The sequence below is a fragment of the Pygoscelis adeliae genome, unplaced genomic scaffold (assembly GCF_000699105.1).
Source record: "Pygoscelis adeliae isolate BGI_AS28 unplaced genomic scaffold, ASM69910v1 Scaffold40, whole genome shotgun sequence".
Taxonomy (NCBI): domain Eukaryota; kingdom Metazoa; phylum Chordata; class Aves; order Sphenisciformes; family Spheniscidae; genus Pygoscelis; species Pygoscelis adeliae.
Window position 1 is genome coordinate 601,484 of NW_008823953.1, and position 19,093 is coordinate 620,576.

Sequence of the window (19,093 nt, forward strand, 5' to 3'; positions counted from 1 at the left end):
CTTCCAGTTTTGAAGTGTTTATAAAAGAATAGTCTGTTTTGTTGCTTAGTAAGGTTAGTATAGGCCATATCCAGGTGTACTAGTGCTTCAGTTTCTGTGCTTCTGAGAGTATGTATTGTAATCTAAACTTGGCAAACTGAGCTGTTGTCAGTTGTTGACTGGAATTCAGAGGAATTTTCTTTATATTACTTGTCTGAAATACACACTAAAAACAAGCAAGCATGACTTTCAGGATACGTTTTTCCTTTTAAGAGAAAAGTGCAAAGACAAAACAATGTGGAGCAGTTCAACATGCAGCATAGTAGGTTGAAAATGTACACATGGCTTGGAGCTATTTTCATGTTCTCATACTCCCTCTTGAGTAAAAAGAAAGCAATGGTTCTTTTTAAGCTACGATGGCCAAAACTGAAATGTTTTTTTGTTCTCATCATCTCCTTTTTAAAAGAACTTGTAACATAATGTTAGTTTTCTCTGCTATATCCCTATAATTAGTACAGCAGCTTACTCATGCTTATTTCACTTAGATAATCTTTCTGATGAAAACAATTTAAGTGACTTAATTTTCAATTGCATTTTCAGAATTCTTTGATAGTAGAATGGGTAGTGGTACTGATGTGATCCAGAGAGTTTCTCACATAGGTTGTGGGTTAACCTTGGTAGGCAGCTAAGCACCACACAGCTGCTTGCTCACTTCCCCCCCTGCCAGTGGGATGGGGGGCAGAATTGGAAGGGTAAAAATAAGAAAACTCCTGGGTTGAGATAATGACAATTTAATAAGTTAAAAAAAAAAAAAAAAAAAAAAAAGAAAGGGAAAAAAAAAAATTGCTTGCCACTAGCTGACCAATGCCCAGCCAGTCCCCTGAGCAACAGCAGCCCCGGCAAACTTCCCTGCCAGCTTTTATTGCTAAGCTATGGCACGGGATATCCCTTTGGTAAGCTGTCCCAGCTGTGTCCCTCCCAGCTGTGTCCCTCCCAACTGCTTGCCCACCCCAGCTTACTCGCTGGCAGGGCAGCGTGAGAACCAGAAAAGGCCTTGACACTGTGTAAGCACTGTTCAGTAATAGCTAAAACATCTGTGAGTTATCATCACTGTTTTCATCGCAAATCCAAAACATGGCACTATACGAACTATTCTGAAGAAAATTAACTCTATCTCAGCCAAAACCAGTACACCTTTTTATTTATTTTTTAATTCCAGGAAGGATTGGCTTAATCTCTAATGAAGCTTCAGTCAGCATGCTTTTACACTTAACTGCCTCACTGCTAACAAAACCTTAGTGCATGTCCTCAACTAGGGATTTTGATATAAGTTTTGATAAAATTGTCATGTTTCACATTCTGATTAAGCTGCACACAAAGGCAATTCATTATGCAGGAGGATGTAATTTTAGTGTGAGATTGTCAAATGATCATGACGGGTAAAGGTGATGAGGTAATGGTGTCTTGTTACTACGCTGTATTATTATCTGATAGTTCTGTATATAACTAAACTGTGCTGCCACCTGAATGTGCTCTTTTTGAGCTTTCTAATTAACAAAATCTAAGTTACATTTGGTTCTTAGTTGCCACTAGAGATGTGTCTTGTGTTTACATCTTCTGTAATGTAGATGTCACTGTTTTTTGGACATCAGAGCTTGTTTTGACCTTAAATCTCTGGAGGAGGGTACATTCTGTCACTGTGCAGTGACTTTCCCATCTCTTAAGAACTGTGCAAGCAGACAAAATATTCTGCCTTCATATAACACAAATACTGTAATATTACTGTTGGGATAGATAGGGAATGAAACGAAGCTGTGGGAAGATAGTAGTTGGAGATCTGCTAAAACTAAACATGTTTTTTTTTTAAAAAAAGCTAATGAAGCTAATGGGGTTGTTACTTTTTGTATATGTGCACACACATTAGACTGTATGTGAATTAACTGTCATAGAGCCCTTTGGTATTGGCGAGGTGCGGAGATTTGTATTTGAGCAAGCAGTTGTGGGACTGAGACAACTATGCCAAATATACAGACTAACGGCATTTGTAGCCTAGGAGGGCAAGTTGAATCTTTCCACTCTGCGTAAACTAGCTTCTTTCAGTTCCTGATTGACTTACTGAAACTGGGTATTTTTAGGTTTTAAGTGACACGTTTGCTTGCTTTTCTCTGAAAAAGTACACTAGCTAATCCTTGCTGCTGCTGCTGTGTCTTGATACTTGCTATTTAAGCTGGAAATTCCTTCAAATGTCTGTTTTCTTTCCCTTACAGCTGTCATATCTAATGTTTTCTTGTAAGGTGTTGACTCACTGTGGCTTCCTTTTTCAATTCTTGCTTAGTAAACTAACAAGAATTCTTGACAAATACTGTGTCTCTAAAAGAAAACACTAAATACCAAAATGTAAATCTTTTCCCTTAAATGCTCTTGGATGCTGTGAACCCACTTGTGCCCTTTCCAAATGGTGAAGGCTTTCTGTGCACATGCTACAGAAGATGAGCTCGGTATAATCCATGGAATGGTTTCCAGTGAAAAAGCAGATAGCTTTCACTGAAGATAGCAGAACTGAAATTAAGTCCTTAGATATGCAGGGATTTAAAACAAATCCGCTTCAAACAGTGCATGTGGGAGAAGGAAAAGAAAACTAATGAAGCAATATTTTTCTTCTAGATTTTTTCATTTTACACCTGTGAATTTGCGATCCAAAGATGGCAGCAAATAAGCCTAAAGGACAGAATTCATTGGCTTTACACAAAGTCATCATGGTGGGAAGCGGTGGTGTAGGAAAATCTGCTTTAACACTACAGTTTATGTATGATGAGGTAAGAATCTGCACTAAAAATTATCTCAGGAGATGTCTGCTACATAGTGTTATTTAAGCATTCATTAGCACAGTTATTTCTGAAAAGGTCTAAATGTATATGATACGGTATGAAAGTCAGCGATTAAATTGAACAAAAATTTTTTTTAGATTAGTGATTTACCCTCTAGAGATACCTGTGAAGGTATAATTTGGCATTTTTTTCAGACTTCTAAACAATTAAATGCTCTGTTATATTATATTTTGTTCACTAGACCTGTTAGAACTCATTTCGGTGTTGTAGCTCAAAGCTGCTTCACTTAAGTGAGTTGCATGATGCCTGAAATGATGACCAATTTTTTCCATGGTTTTTATGCTGCTGTTGAAGAGAAGAAAGAAAATCTGTTCCTTATTTCCTTTTTTTTCAGTGAAAGTCATTCTTTTTTATTAAAAGGCAGAAGTTATGGCTTCAGTGTTCTTTAAAAATTGCTACTAAATATATTCAAAGTCAGGACTGCCTGACAGCATAATGGAACACAGCCAGATGTTGTGCTTGACCAGAAGCAGAGGCTTGGGTAGTGCACAGACATTGATGTTTTGCAGTTACCGCTAAAATGTCCTTGTAATGGCTGAAGAAAGCAAAAACCTATAAACTTGGGGCTGATGGAGAACCTGCTTCAGCTATGAATCATTTGAGTACTTCACATAGCCTAAATATATATGTTTACTTACTAGTTACTGTAACCATAAAAGATGTTTGTTATATCCTTATATGCAAATAGAAGCATTTGCCTTGTACAGGCATGATTTTATACCATGAAGGTTTTCTTTCTAGTTTGTTGAAGATTATGAGCCCACCAAAGCAGACAGCTATAGGAAAAAGGTGGTTCTGGATGGGGAAGAAGTCCAAATTGATATATTGGACACAGCAGGGCAGGAGGACTATGCTGCAATTAGAGACAACTACTTCCGAAGTGGAGAAGGCTTTCTTTGCGTCTTCTCTATTACAGAGCTGGAATCCTTTGCAGCAACTGCAGACTTCAGGTAAGTTACAAAGCAAGATAATTATTCTAATTACAGTGAGATAACTACAAGTGATTTTTTTTTGTTTTGTAGTATCCTTATGATAGTCCAGATTAGATGACAGCTCTTACTGTAGTCACATAATGTTTTGAACAGGTGCCTAGCCATGCCTTTGCTATCTGTACCACTTCAGATATCTTCGCTGCTGTGTTTCTGAATACCAAAAAGGCTACTGCCACAGAGCAGATAAATAGCAACGTTCAGAAGGCTTCTGCCCTTTGTAAATCAGTGTTCCTTGACACTTGAGCTAAGAAGCAGTATTTGTGAGTAGGCATACTGCTATCCAAAGTAATGGATCTGAGAAAAATTGCTTATATACTGTATGGTTGCATGTAATGTATGTGCGATACTGCACACTCCCCAGAGTTGTCTTTTTTAGGTTTTGCTTCATATAGAGGATTATTTTGTGTTTCTCTTAACCTGTGAAACACCACCTGGAACAAAAGGGCAGCTGTAGCGTGTCCAGCTGTCTTATGCTAGGATAATTCATGCTTATGAAGACGACGTGACCGGATTCCAGTTGAAAACTGTGCAGAAGAACCACATCTGGTGATGTCTGTCTGCAAAGTCGTAGGCAATGTGAAGTATGCGCATTGTATTCTGGGAGAGTGAAATGCATAGTACCAACAACAAATCTTTCTACCTCTTAAAGATGATTTTATGAACAACAGCGATGAGAAGTATCTTTGAATACTCTGTGGTAGCTATGCATTTTGTATAAAGGCCTGCTGTAAATGTGTCCCTTCAGTTTTGCTTGGATGGAATTTTTCTCTGTAAAAGTTACTGATGTAATTTTTTTAATTTACAAGACAAAAGTTCTGCATAGCATTCACCCTTCCCATCAAAGTCAGTATTTTACTTAATAGGGAGCAATGTGGTAAAAACAAAATCTGGGACTGGATCTTTCTGGTGTAGTAAAGATTTAACAGGATAGGGGTTTTTAAGATGCTTTTCAGGCATGCAGCATATTAAAACCCTTATAATGGTAAGAGACTATTAAACAGGTAGCAGTATATTAAAGGTGTTTAATTTTGGTTGAGAGATAAAACCTATTTAAATCACTCATCCCTGTATTAAAAAAAAGACAAAAGAGACCAGAAAAAAAATTTTTACCAGTTCAAAGTATAGCGAAATAGGAGAGGAGAAAACCTTTGAGATAGAAGTAAGGAAACAAATATAAAAAGAAATTATCTGCATCCCACTGAAATAAGGCTTCTTGGAGATGCTGTCACAGTTCAACTTAATTAGCACTAAGTATCAGAATACATTTAATATCTCTGAGGGAGGAGGAAGAGGTATGGAGAGGGGAGAAAATGAGTGTTTCCTCTTCTGGTGTTTTGTTTTGGTTTTTTTTAATTTGTCTGTCTGTGTGTGTGTGTTTATTTTGAGAGGGAGGGAGAGGTAGGCCTTGATTGGTTTGCAGGCTTATGCAAGGTATTGTCAATCCTGGAGGACAATTTAGTATAGTTGAGCTCCTCTAGAGTGCAAAATGACCCATTCAAATCTGGTTAAAATCCTGTTAATGCTTCCAATTAGATGATCTTCTATGGTTCTAGAGGAAGTCCTACTTTTCCAGCAAAGGTGAGTGTTGACAATATGCATGCTGAAACAGCAAAAATGGAAGAAAAAATCCCTTCAATTAAGAGATTAAAACTCTCCCCAATCCGAATCTGAAAGTGCCTTTCAAGTTGCCTTTGAAACTGTAGAAGCCTAAATGCTAAAATGTAACTCAGAAATCTTACATTCTTTCTGCTCTGTGTACAAGTAACCTGTATCTCTTGAAGGTACAATTAAAATACCTTTGGCATTGTTGAGCAGCCTGAGGGAATACTACTTAAGAGACAGATATGAAAGAAAATGACAAGAAGAATTTGCATGTTTGATTGTTTCCATGGAATTTTGCTCTGCTGGAATGGCAGAACTCCAACAGGAGAGCTGTTTACTGCTATTCAATGCCTTCGATGGTGTTCCTGGTGTGCTCTGAAATGCCGTTGCTTCAAGTAATATTTTTTTTTCAATAGAAAGCAGACCTGCAATGGCTAAACTTTTAAATATTTGAAAGGCAGTTTGATAAAATGTGGTCTTGCTTTGAGTAGAATTAGTCTGGCTCTAATGATTTTTTTAAGTTCTAGATTTCAAGCTGGCATATCATTAATTACATATTTCTAGTTTAGGAGATATTAGTCTTCAGAGAGGGCTCAAAGGAGAATATTGTCATCTGGATTGCTGTTAGATTAAGTCTTTACGTGGTGAAATTGTTTGGCATCACCTGAACAATTAGTGTTGAAAGCTACTAGTTTTTAGCAGAAGTCGTATTTGCACAGATACTGCAGTGACACACTGAGTTTTCTGACCACCCTTCCTAATTCACTGACTATTCAAACTACTTTTGGATAGCTGCAGACCCTATTAAAACATTTGCACTGATATTTGTGAGGGAGAGGAGGAATGTTGCTTTAATTACACCTCAGAGATGAATGTAGTCTTACAAGCTGCCTCAAATACATATTTGTTGGTTTAAAAAAAACTTAGGGGCTATCTGCAGTTTCTCAGCCCTGTGAGTAGACTTCCTCCACAAGACTGCACGCTATTCAGAGCTTTTTATAACAGCAGGAGGATCCTGCTGTACACCGAATTGAGGCCCTTTAGAATATCAATTAATTAACTCTCTTCAGCTTCTCTCCATTCAACTTCAAATCTGGCAATAGGTTTCACCTCAGCCAGCAAAAGGAATTTGTTTCTTTGTGCTTTTTGTCAATCTTTCAGAAATTGCTCCGTGATAAAGGGCTACATTTCACTACTAACTTTATACTCCTTTCTGAGACAAAATAGAGAATATCCCTCTTCTGGGAAAAGTGTTCTTCCTGGTACTTTTAATGCATTTCCAATTAGAAGAAAACTTTGATTATTTTTTTCAGTGTTGAAGACTTATGTACCAAACCATTTGTAGTACTGAGTTTTATTTACAACTTTAAATCCTTCATCCTAGCAGTTCAGACAGCAGAAGGGTCTGTCCTTAAAAGTCTGATGCATGTACAACCCTGGCTTATAACTGAATGAAGATTTCTGCAGAGACTGAATGTAGTTGAATTCAGAAAGATTCCTGAAAGGAAGAGATTTTTCTCTTGGTATGCTGTAGACCATTTTATCAGCTTTAAAAATGGCACATGCATTTTATTAGGGAAAAAAATCAGGTGTAAACCTGAAGTTTCTGTAGCTTAAAAATGACAGTCACAAATACTAGGTGAGGCAACAGTAAAGGCTCTCAAGTAACACCTTTAGTAAAAGGAATGACTCATTAATATAAATTCTCACCTAAACCAGTCCTGTTCTACTTTTTTAGTTTCTTACTGACTCACCTCTTTCCTTCCTGGAGGACTAGTTGTCTCTGTCTTCATTCTGTATAACGTCATAATGAGGTTTAAGATTTTACTGTTACATGAGCTTCATAAAAGGAATAAGTGGGTTTTTGCTGTAAGATGGACGAGTATTTAGTCCGAATTCTTTTTGTGTTCTAAGAATAGTACTCCATGCAATGCTTAATTCTTCTTTTCCTTTTTTTTTTTCCTCCAGGGAGCAGATCTTAAGAGTAAAAGAAGATGAGAATGTTCCTTTTTTGCTAGTTGGTAACAAATCAGATTTGGAAGATAAAAGGCAAGTTTCTGTAGAGGAAGCAAAAAACAGAGCTGATCAGTGGAACGTTAACTATGTGGAAACTTCTGCAAAAACACGAGCTAATGTTGACAAGGTAATAACTAGCCTCTTAAAACAAAGAATCTCTCCATCAGTTTTTACTTTATACCTCTTTTCCATGGGTCATACTCTATATGTTCATTATTTTAGCTTTTTTGTGAAATTTGAATCAAATACTTTTCTCCCTTAGCTTGTGATGAGTGAGTGCATGACTAGGTGACTTCATGTAGAACAGTAAAAATGTTAGACATAACAAGTTTATCCCATCCCAAACTGCAAGGAGTCATTATACAAGAGATTATACAAGACCTTATTTCATTAAAAATTTCTCGAGGCAGCTATTTTGGCCTAGACTTCTTACTGTGTTTTCTATAACTAGAAGACAATCTGCTTCTGAACAGTGAGGAATGCTGTCTGATCCTCAGCCAGAATAAAATAGCTTACAAAAGTAGGTAAGGGAGGGATTGGAGCCCCCTCTACCCTCATCTAACCAGATGCCTGGTTGTATGTTGCTTTGATGAAGAATGGTTGAACGCTTTTGAGCTTTGAACAGCCTAGAAGTGTCTCATGAGTTTTCAGGTTCAGAAGGTCATGAGATAAGAGACAGAGAATCTTTCTCTCCAAGAAGATGAATTATTGATTAGTTCTAAGTATTTCTGTCTTTTAAAGTTATAGCTGGACTTCTTGGAATACAGAATTCAGAATAACTCTCAGCCTTGTATACTGCAAGAGTAACGGATGTGTGGCAAAAGAAATAAATAGTTCAGTTCAATGTGCCAACATTTCCTTTCAGAGCTATCGACAGACTTGATCACAGATTGAAAAATTCTCTAATGTAAATCCTTACGTATGAGCTGTCAATTGCAGCATGACAGCTGTAATGTGAGTTCTGTTTTGCAATAAAAAACTTGACTGTCTCCTGTCAGTTGTCTTCCTGAAGAAATTGATTGTTCGATACTACAGTAAGAACTTTATGCTGTTCTGTAGAGAAAATTAAGTCAATTAATGCAGCAGAACTCAGTCTCATTGTTGAATACAGCTTTGATTTTTTTTTTATTATTATAAAAACTGTTACATATTTTAGTTTTGGTGCATGATTGCAGTTAACATCCATCTATTAGTCATGTAGAAATTTCCAGCTCTTCAGAATCTACTTCATCCTTTAGCAGCTGGAAGAAAAAGTGTGTGTATATATATTTTAACAGCTCTCGAATCAAGAGCTTTTGCACACACATGGTAGGCTACTACAGAGCTCCAAGTTTCTATTTGGAGCTGGTGGCATTATGAATCCAGGTTAGCATGTATCATAATAGAATTAAGTTTTGATAGTCTACAAATGAGGCTTTGTTGGCACTAGTAAATACCAGGTATTCTTAGTTACTTAGAGCATCTGAAGCTATGAGGTTTGTTATGTGAACTTAAGTTACTATTCTGTAAGAAATCTGGCTTCTCTTAATTCCAGAATAGTGGGTTTACTCAGTTGGGGGAAACACAGTTGGCTTCCACTTGCTTTGGTAAAGGTAACCCACGAAGCATCTTCTCAGAAGGTTACATACCCCAGGCAGCTAAATACTCTAGTACAGTATCAGTGCTTAAGCAAGTTGACAGTTCCATCATAGCATTTGCACAGATTTAAGTACAAGCAAGTAACTTAGTGCACATTTAGAAATCTAAAGGCAATCTTATTTCTTGATGGAAATGCTTAGTTACATTGATTTTCCTCAAACTCTGTGTAATGAAGGTTGATGGTCTTACTGTGGTCAATACGACATTAGTGTCATTGCAAATAAAAACCTACTGAGCTCTGTAGAGGAGCTTTTCAGCCCCTGCACTGTCTGTTTCATGGAAATGGATCAAGTCCCCTAACATAGATCTAGAGAACGTCTCCTGAGAGAGAAAAGTATTAGAAATGCTCAACTGATTTGCTACAATAAAATTATAAAGATTAAATGATTATTTGTTGTAGCCTCCTGTGAGTCAAGTCAAGATCTGCTTTTCAAAAGAATAAAGTAGCTTGAAACAATCCAATCATAAAGCCTTAACTGACAGTATGATCTCTCTTAAACAAGTCATTTGTGTATCTCCACCTTTGTCATTTTTGTTTCCTACTAAACCGCTTGATGAGAATGAAGTTCATATGTATTTTAAGATTACCTGATCTAAAAAATTTTTTATGTAGTTGTATGATTGATAACTTTGCTTTAAAGGAAATGCTGATTTCCCGCCCCCCCATCACTTTGTGTTTAGACCTGCATCGTGGGACATACTGACCATGAAATGTTCAGTGTATGCTACTGCTCCATTAATATGTTTCTAGAATTGGATGTTGCACTTTTTCAGCCTTTACAGCTCATCACTGAAAATACTCAAAACGTAAACTGATTTCCTCGAGCGTCCTCAGTAAGATGTAGATAATACATTTTAAAAAGTCTTGGCCAGTGATGAGACTCTTTGTTTCAACCCGTGTGGAACCAAATTGTCTGACAGGATTCATAAGCAAATATCAGAAGACAGGGGAATGTTATGGTGCCATGAAAGATGCAGGATTGCATCATGTGAACTTGGCCTTCAAAACAAGTGAAAGATTTAAAATCATAGAATCATAGAATGGTTTGGGTTGGAAGGGACCTCTAAAGGTCATCTAGTCCAACCCCCTTGCCATGGGCAGGGACATCTTCAACTAGATCAGGTTGCTCAGAGCCCCATCCAACCTGACCTTGAATGTTTCCAGGGATGGGGCATCCACCACCTCTCTAGGCAAACCTGTTCCAGTGCTTCACCATCCTCAGCGTAAAAAATTTCTTTCTTAGATCTAGTCTCAATCTACCGCCCTCTAGTTTAAAGCCGTTCCCCCTTGTCCTGTCGCAACAGGCCCTGCTAAGAAGTTTGCCGCCATCTTTTTTTATAAGCCCCCTTTAAGTTGTTGGATTATTATTTGTTTGCTCGAACTGGTTGCATATAATTGACTTTATTCTAACCAATTGAAATGGATATCAGTGAAAGCTTAAATTAACTCATACGTCTGTGACTGTTTTTGCATTTACGTTATTACATCTCTTTTTAGGTGTTTTTCGATTTAATGAGAGAAATTAGAGCCAGAAAAATGGAAGACAGCAAAGAAAAGAATGGAAAGAAGAAAAGAAAAAGCCTAGCGAAGAGGATCAGAGAAAGATGTTGCATTTTATAATCAAAACCCTGAGTTCCTTTCCTACCCTGACCATACTAATAAAAACCGTAATTTATAAGCATGCCATTGAAGGCTCAAGTGACTGAAATTACTCTAACTTGTTGGAAATTGTAATGTACCACTAAAAGCATGAATTGGAGCTGCACTGAAAGTCAAATTCACTGAAAAAAAAAAAATAATGATGTGGCTTCAAGAGAAGCAAAGTTCAGTCCATTTCATAATTGCCTACTTCTCACATTTCTTCTGAATGTAGTGTTTCTTAGGCAGTCTTTTCTTTAATAGCGAACAGAGGGGGGAAGTATTACTTTGGGGTTCTTGTAAAGCATACTTTTTTATCACTGTAATTGTCAATTCATCTTGTCTTTTTTTGCCTTGAAAATTACAATTGTGAACGTGATACCTAACAAAGCGGTATGCAGTTGTTTCGCCATGGAGTTATGCAAATTAGAAAAGAATAATGTATATGCGAACAGTTATGTTGGGGAAAATTATATGTGGTTCCGCATTACCTGATTAACCTAGAAGAGTGATGTAATCTTTTACATTGAAACATTTTGAATATGCCTTAATTTTAAAACCTAAACATAGCAGGTTGCTTAATCAAGGGTGTATTTTCAACTTTGTTGCATGGAGACTTTCCCTGCGCATCAGTGCGAGACTGCCCTCTCTGTGGAGTGCAGTTATGTGAATGATTTTGCTAACTAGCTGTCTGCTAGCAGTGTCTGTTCTTTAAATGTGTGCCATACTCTGGTATTGTGAATAATACAGAGCATACTCTGTCATCTGTAACTTGGTAAACAATACGGTATCTTAAAACAAAAAGGTCAGAATACATGTGAGACTGAAATCATAAGCCTATGGCACATCTAAGCCTGGAATGGTTGTTTAAAACTTAACATGCTGATACCTTGAAACTTCCCTTTTGCGAGTAGATCTTTTTGTCTAGATGTTCCTTGGGTTTTAACTCCCTGGAGTTGGGTGGAGTGGAGCTGATTCAGTAGTGCTAATGTGTTTTGAGTTAAGATGTTGTCTGGGAAATTCTGGTCTCATCAGTTAATTTCTTTTGTGTTCCTAATACTCAGCTACGGGAACGTGGTGTGTTATGCTGAAGCTCTTTGCGGGTTTGGTACTGTTTAGTCTAGTTTATGTTGAGTTTCAAATGGGGAACACTGTAGCTACTTTTTCTAGTTAATGTTGATATTAAACAATCAAACATGCTTTACAATACAGAAACATTTACCATGTGCATCCAAAATCCCCAAACAAAACATGCTGCCTCAGTTGCTTCAGAACAGCAAGAATACTAGCACATGGTTAGTATGCTGCATCTTAACTAAAAATATACCAGAATGTTTGAGGATTTTGGACTCCTCTGGGGTAAGACAGGCTAGATAATTCCACAAACTGTTATACTTTTTATACATGTGTAAGCCTATAACTGACAGTTTAAAATGTGCTCAAGCAAACTAGATAACAAATATTTAACTTTCATGCTAACAGACATTTTAGGGACTCAAGTCTTAGAAGTTATATTTGTCATGTTAAATATTTATCAATAGGAATTTTGTATGTGCATTTAGTAGACTGCCAAGTGCAGAATTGAAGTTACTCATGTAACTATGGCAAATAAGCCAGTCTTCATCTTACTGTGTACTCATTTGGGTCTATTTAGCCAGGGAGTCTAACCACTAACGTTGTGACTTTGCTTTGGAACCTGTATACTGGGAACTGAGGTGTTATGAAGCCACTGGACACATGAAACTTGTCTTGGCTGATGCCTTATCCTGTCATTTTATTTGCTATTTGAGCCATTGAAAGATGAATAAACTTCCATTTTTTTAAATACTCGTGCGGTGTTAATTGATAACTATATTATTGATAAACTTTGCTATAGCTGATGCCAGCTGTCAAGCAGTTAAACCTAAATAATTCAGAAGCCTTTTTTGTGTGTGTGAACAAAATTGTAGATTAAACCTAATTAGTCTGATAAAAAGCCACTTTGTAAAAGCTGAGACTATGCATGTGCTACCTTTTATCCAGAGCTAATTTATCCCTACTTCCTGTAAGAAAGAGTATCGGAAAACAGGCAAACAAACTGAGGTAAGCTTGTTCCAGAAGTATTTTTCTGTAAGAATGGAAAGTGAGATTTAAAAAACAAACAACCTACGTAAGTTTTAAATAATGGTAAAATAAAAATGCATTCTAAGTCATTTTCTTTTAGCACACTCAGGGGGAACATAAGCATGCTTCCACAACCTGCAGGGACTATAGCTTGAATTGTGTACATAGGATTTGAGTACATCTTGAGAGAGTCATCCAAATTGAATGATGCATTTGCGTCATAGAGGAGTGTTTGGGTTAGCCTACTTCTGGTCTGAAAGTCCTAGGTCTATCTGCTCAGAGTGCTTCTGTGCCCGAGAGCACTTTTCTTCCCGTTTCTCCTCCAAGAAGTTGAAGATACTTTCTTACATTGGCAGGATCAAAGCCTTCCACGGTATTTCCCTCCAAGTTAGCCTAACACCGGCAGTACTGTTGCTGCCTTTTGTGAAATGCATTGCATTGTAGAACTGCAGACCAGAGAGACGCCTTAATTTGTAACAAGCTATAAAGGTCAGTCTTCTGTTATGTATGAAACTAATATTGAATTCTTATGCTAACTCCATTTTTTCTATAGCTTGTTGTAGCTTTAAAAACTCAATTGACTTTCAAAAATGTTGGCGAAGAAATCTGCGGTCTCTTTGGTAGTTTCTGTAGCCTCCTGATGAGCATACAATAGCTTAACAATACTAGTGTCCAGCAGCTTGCTTTCACTATTCTGAAGCGGCATCGCGGTGTGCGGGAAGTGCTCTCCCATTCATAGAGACCTCGTTAACCTCAGAGTAGCATGCAGAATGACCCCACTGGCAATTCCAGTGGCAATCATAATGCAGATAAATACACTCCATATCTCAGCCTTATGCTAGCTATATTCACCTGCGGGAGCCAAATATTTTAGCTATTAATATGTGAAATGGGCTTACTGAAAATGTTGGGATCCTTTTTCGGACACCAAGCTCTGCAATGATTCTCTGGTTCCAGAGTCTGAGAAGGTAGATGGTCTCTACGTGATTATAGTCCAATGCAAAACACAGAGCAGCAGAGACACAGCTGGTGTTACATGAATGCATATACTACATTTAGCTGTACCAGAGCTGGATCAGAAGGTAGGATTGAGCCTACAACAATTGAGAATTGAATAGGGAAAGCTAATAGCACACCCTAATTTCTAAACTCTCTCCCATTACTGTCAGATGTGTTGGCTCTTCTGGCGACGTGGATGCAGTGTCATGTGTGTAAACTGTATTTCTTTCCAGCTTTGCTCTTGCCAATTTTTGGCTGTGCTTTTAACTTAAATAGATGACTGGGTGTGTTTTGAAGCAATGACTCAGGAAAGAAACCTCCCCTTGCATATTTTTGTGGGAGCTTCAGCTTGTTACTAAAATTGAATGGTAGGAAAGGTGCCAATGTTGCTAATACTGGAGTGTAAGCTAATCTTTGATCTAAATACATTGACCAGACCGGAGTATTTTTTGTTGATGCTTCATTGTCAAAAGAATGCTGAAATGCATTCCACTTGAGATCTGCCCAGGATCAGAGAGATGCCAAGACTCTTCTCATTTTCAGAGATCCTGGCTGCATCTAACCAGCCATCTAGCTGGTACAATCCATTTTGGGAAAATATTCAGAAGATAGAATTTGGTTTGTGTGTGCTGGGGTCTTTTTTTTCCTACCTTTTTTTCTTCCCTGCGGACTGGAAAAATACCAAAGCTTAAGTTGTTGGAAAAATTGATTTGCCTCCACCATCCTCTTGATTAATACTGCACTCAGTAATATTTAACACTCCCACAGCACTTCATATGTGATACCTGTTGCTTGTGGATTTCAGTGGGACAGTTCCAGTTTTGCAGAAGACTGTTCCATCTTACGGATGCACACAACAGCGGCAGAATTTAGCCAGCTGACTCAGTGGGCCAGTAACGGTGTTAGCAGGCTGAGCACTCCTGTTTTACTCTGATGCCTCATTCTGCCTCACACAAGGCAATTGCCGACTTCCTTTACTGATCTGGTAAGACTGTGCGTGACACTAGGCATGTACCGTAAAGCAGTCAAGGTGGGAGTATCTGAAAACCTGAGTGATTACATTCTGAACTATGGCATCCAGTTACGCTTTTCAACTTCTGCAAGGACATCCCCTACCAATGGACTCTATGTTGAAGCGTTAAAAACTGAGGTCCTGTCTGCACCCCAATAGCATGGAAACACATGACTCTGAAAGTGGATAACGGTGCTACGCTGTTCTTTACGGGATTTTTGTTCTCCTCTCGCTTTCCACAGTTGCTTCAGGCTGTTAGCTACCACTCTCCTATTCAAAGCAGGGTTGGGTGTTTTACTGCGATCCTGGATTTTCCTGCTTGATGGAAGTTGCTGGTTTTGTCATTGCCGTCAAGCAGCTGTGTACCTGTGCTTGGCTGTGGGCTCCTCTATATGCGGACATAATTCATGCACATAAAACAAAGATAATTTCTGGAACAATTTACACTTGTGAGGGATTGTGAAAGACCCTGGGATTTGAATAATGTAACACAAATCTAAGAGAAGAATGAAAGAAGTGGTGTCAGTGGCATCTCAGACCCATAACAGTCTGATTGCTGCTGTAGTTCTGCAGCAATAGCGCTTGTTTGAGTCTGTGCTCCACTTTGTGTAACGCTGTCCTACAATATGCAGGAGAATATTTTGGGTTTTGCCCATGTTCTGCTTTATTAATATGACACGGTGTTGCAAAATAAGGAATAGGGAGAAGGATAGTTTCCAACCTAAAACTATGTGCTAAAGGTAAGCAGACTCCAGAATGCTCTTAAAAGCGTCAAAATACTGGGAAATATTTCATCACCCCATTGTTTCCTTTGCGCTTAGCTAAACAGAGGCGAGGAGGAGGATACATGTTCAGTAACATTCCACCAAAGTTCTTTCTATGGGAACCATAGTTTCCATGGGAACTTTGGAAATTTTCTTGGAAGAAAACAAGCCTGTAGCAGATCACCTGTTAGAATTATAGCTTCAAGTCATTTTTGTATGCCTCATGCTGGAAATCGTAGTTTCGGAAATCTCAGTTCCTAAGTGGTTAGGAGTTACTTGCAGGCTTCATTTTCCTTAATCCCTGATATTTTAAGAAAAGTTTGGCTCTTTCTCATAATAACCTGATGACACAGTGCTCATTTCAAAGCAGTTCAGAGGATGGCCACCCATCTCAACATTTACAGATGGAGGTAGGTGAGGCAGGGGAACAGCAAGGGGCTTGCCAGGTCTGGGAACAAAATCTGTTGTTTGCTAATAAAGCGAGGTGGTGAAGCTGCCTCTGCTGAGTCAGGTCTGTTACGAAGGTGGCCGCAGCTCCACCGGGGTAGGCAGAACTACATCCACCTACTGAGGTAATCGTGGATGGCGTGCCTAGGTGCCTGTGGATACATGCCTTCGAGCAGTGTTTGGAGATTAATTACAGATTCTTTAGGAACCAGTTTGTTAGTTGGAAATGGGGGCGGGGGGGGGAGACATGCTAGAATATTGATTTAGAAATACATACCTGTTCACTTATTGAGCAGGGTAGCAATCACATTTTTTCTCCTTGTCCATTTCTATTTGGATTTGACCGTATTTATGGCAAGAGAGCAAGGAGAGGATGGGGGAAGCTAATTTCTGCTGCCTGATGGGAAGCAGCCATCACCTGTGGGCAGCTGAGGAAGCACACGGTGGGCAAAGAGAGAAATCAGGAAGTGGCCAGAGCCCAGGCGAAAGTTCAGGGGGTCTTTGCAATGCTTTGGGAGCTAAGGCAAGGAGCGGGAACCAAAACTGTGCACACCGGGGATGGGAACAAAGCACTGGCACGCTCCTGCTGCCAAAGGCAAGGTGGGACAAACAGCCAGCGAGGCCCCCGGTGCTGACAGGGCTGAGCTGCAAACCAGACAGACACCCTCTCTTTGTTTCCTCTTCCTGGCAACATCAGTACCGATTTTCAGGTATTTCCTTATTGTCTGAGTAACAGGTGAGGTAGCACCTGCGGTAGTGTTGGACCTACGTTTTCTCCACTCCTCTGCCTTCCTCTTCACACAGCGCTCTCTCAGTCCTCCCTGAAAGGGGGTGGGCAATAAATGATTACAGCCTGTGAGCTACTGATGTTGCTCATGCTGCTTCCTGTGCTTGTGCTGCGAGCATAGAGTAAAAAGAGGTTGGAGGCAGGTTGCGAGAAGCCTCATCCACAGACCACAGCAGCCATGAGAGGAGTCATGCACTCTTACTCTGCTGAAGTTCTGGAGGAGGATCTGGTATCTCAAGGTAGTGCAGAGTTATTCTTCTCCCTATGCTTCTCATGAGTGGAGAAGGCTGGAAGTTGTCCTTTTTTCCCCACCTTCTTGATCTTGCTTGATGCTATGATGGCTTGTTCGTTGTCAGTATCCCAGGCACGAAGGCGGGGACCTGGTAAGATGGAGCTTGTTCCTCGTGGATGTCCTGGCCAAGAGTGGAGGCACGATGATAACCAGCAGTTCGAGTGTTATATTTTAGACACTGGCTGCTGTCCTGAAAGTAATGAATTGATGTTTGCCTTCAACTGAGCTCAGCACACCTGATATGCTTCTGTTATAGTTATTTTTGATTTTTGCTTGTTTTGTGAAGAAAAACTTATGATAGGGTTTTGGTTTGGTTTTTTTTCAGTGCAACAAAATAGGAGACCTGTTGGCTGAAATGCTGCCAGACAAATATGTTAAATATTAGTCATCTCTAAAGAATGAGCCTGAAACAGTAATCCTTCTGTTTTGTCTGATAACTGCCAAAATGCCTACTGAAATAGCCTGGGGAAGTGTCAAAAGAGCAGTTAAAAATGATGTATCATGTCTATGGATAGCACTTTGCTGTGGGCGGTTGTAACTCCTGTGAGTGTCAGAACTGACTTGAGGAGGTAGGTGCTAGATGCCCGTAGCTGCTTGTGATAGACTTACGCTGCATCTGACATGAAGGAAGCTTGGACAATTTGGCTGCCCCTGTGCTGTTAGATGGCGAGTAATTTTTTTCATTCGCAAGACAAAGTAGATAACAATAAGGGTGTGTCACCACTTCTGGTTTTGCAGAAGCAAAAAATCCGCAATGCAACATGGATATTTTTCATCGACTTCCCAAGAACTTCATGAATGATACATATCCATATCCATAGATAAGGTGCCCAGAGCGCGGGTGTTAATGAGCGAGCCCACACGGTCCTACATGGAGGGCAGCGGTCCATAGAGACTACTGCGGAGCTGCTCTTCTGATACTGGTTCCCTTTGTTGCATCAAAAAGAGATCAGGGCATATTGCATCTTACTTCAAGAATGGCTGTGGTCGTCACTAGGGCAACACGCAAGTCTAAATGGGACAATGCAGTCGGTCCATTAAATGCTTCTGTTCGCTGCAGTGTCAGCAGGTAGAAGAAACCATGGCTTAAAGCAAGCACCTTGCTTGTTTTATAATTTATAGTCCTCCACTCACATGAGTATCAGTATGACTATGGAGTGCAGAAGAGAATGTTGGAATGTTTTTCGTTTACCTTGTATTTCATTTTGATTTTATGGTCTTGATCTTCTTGTGTGGAAGGGGAGATTAAAACCACAAGTATTTAAACCTTCCATAATACAACCAGATTATCCCTATTGCACTCAGAAATACACCACAGTTGATTATTATTTTTGAAGCAAAATCAGGAAAGAAGCATCAATAAGAAATCACAAGGTTAGTTGTTTCTGCCAGTTGCCTTTGTTCTTCATTTCTTTGACCATCTGCACAAATTTGCAAAAAGCAAGTGTGAAGTGTGGTCCATCCAGTTGAGCTGGGTTTCCACAGGTGATTATTATTTTTGAAGCAAAATCAGGAAAGAAGCATCAATAAGAAATCACAAGGTTAGTTGTTTCTGCCAGTTGCCTTTGTTCTTCATTTCTTTGACCATCTGCACAAATTTGCAAAAAGCAAGTGTGAAGTGTGGTCCATCCAGTTGAGCTGGGTTTCCACAGGATGGCAAAACCCCACATCTCTGGCACTAGCGAGATCAAAGATCAAGCCCTCAGTGTGAAGCAGAACGTGCTCCTCAACTAAATGGTTGCAAATCTTTTTGAGGTGAGCAATACCTGTTCATTATCTGTGGATTTTGTTTTCTCCTTGTACTCATTTTTAGAAATGCCTGAGCTGTTTCCTGTGGAAAAACATGCTAGAACACAAGGGCCTGAGAACAACAGCACTCCCTCAGAGCAAAGGTCAATCTGGCCCAATACTCTGTCTACAACATGGACCACCGTA

General features: G+C 39.2%; 2 protein-coding genes across 2 annotated transcripts in view; both read left to right on the top strand.

The window, feature by feature from the left end:
- The first annotated feature begins 2,641 nt into the window (after nucleotides 1-2,641).
- On the top strand, nucleotides 2,642-12,581 carry RALA (v-ral simian leukemia viral oncogene homolog A (ras related)). The gene is made up of 4 exons (XM_009321471.1): nucleotides 2,642-2,795; nucleotides 3,609-3,817; nucleotides 7,430-7,604; nucleotides 10,614-12,581. The coding sequence occupies exons 1-4, from the start codon at nucleotides 2,682-2,684 to the stop codon at nucleotides 10,734-10,736; spliced, it is 621 nt and encodes a 206-aa protein (XP_009319746.1). The 5' UTR covers nucleotides 2,642-2,681; the 3' UTR covers nucleotides 10,737-12,581.
- A 3,871-nt stretch (nucleotides 12,582-16,452) lies between these two features.
- CDK13 (cyclin-dependent kinase 13) overlaps nucleotides 16,453-19,093 on the top strand; it is a 75,407-nt gene continuing 72,766 nt past the window's right edge. The window contains exons 1-2 of the mRNA XM_009321607.1: nucleotides 16,453-16,789; nucleotides 17,223-17,367. Coding sequence (XP_009319882.1) covers nucleotides 16,453-16,789; nucleotides 17,223-17,367 — 482 coding nt within the window. The remainder of the gene's footprint in view (nucleotides 16,790-17,222; nucleotides 17,368-19,093) is intronic.

Excerpts from the sequence above, each read along its gene's own strand:
- RALA (XM_009321471.1), top strand. The coding sequence starts at position 2,682 with ATGGCAGCAAATAAGCCTAAAGGACAGAATTCATTGGCTTTACACAAA. Across the intron at positions 2,796-3,608 it reads TACAGTTTATGTATGATGAG|TTTGTTGAAGATTATGAGCC; the intron begins GTAAGAATCTGC and ends TTTTCTTTCTAG. Across the intron at positions 7,605-10,613 it reads CACGAGCTAATGTTGACAAG|GTGTTTTTCGATTTAATGAG; the intron begins GTAATAACTAGC and ends ATCTCTTTTTAG.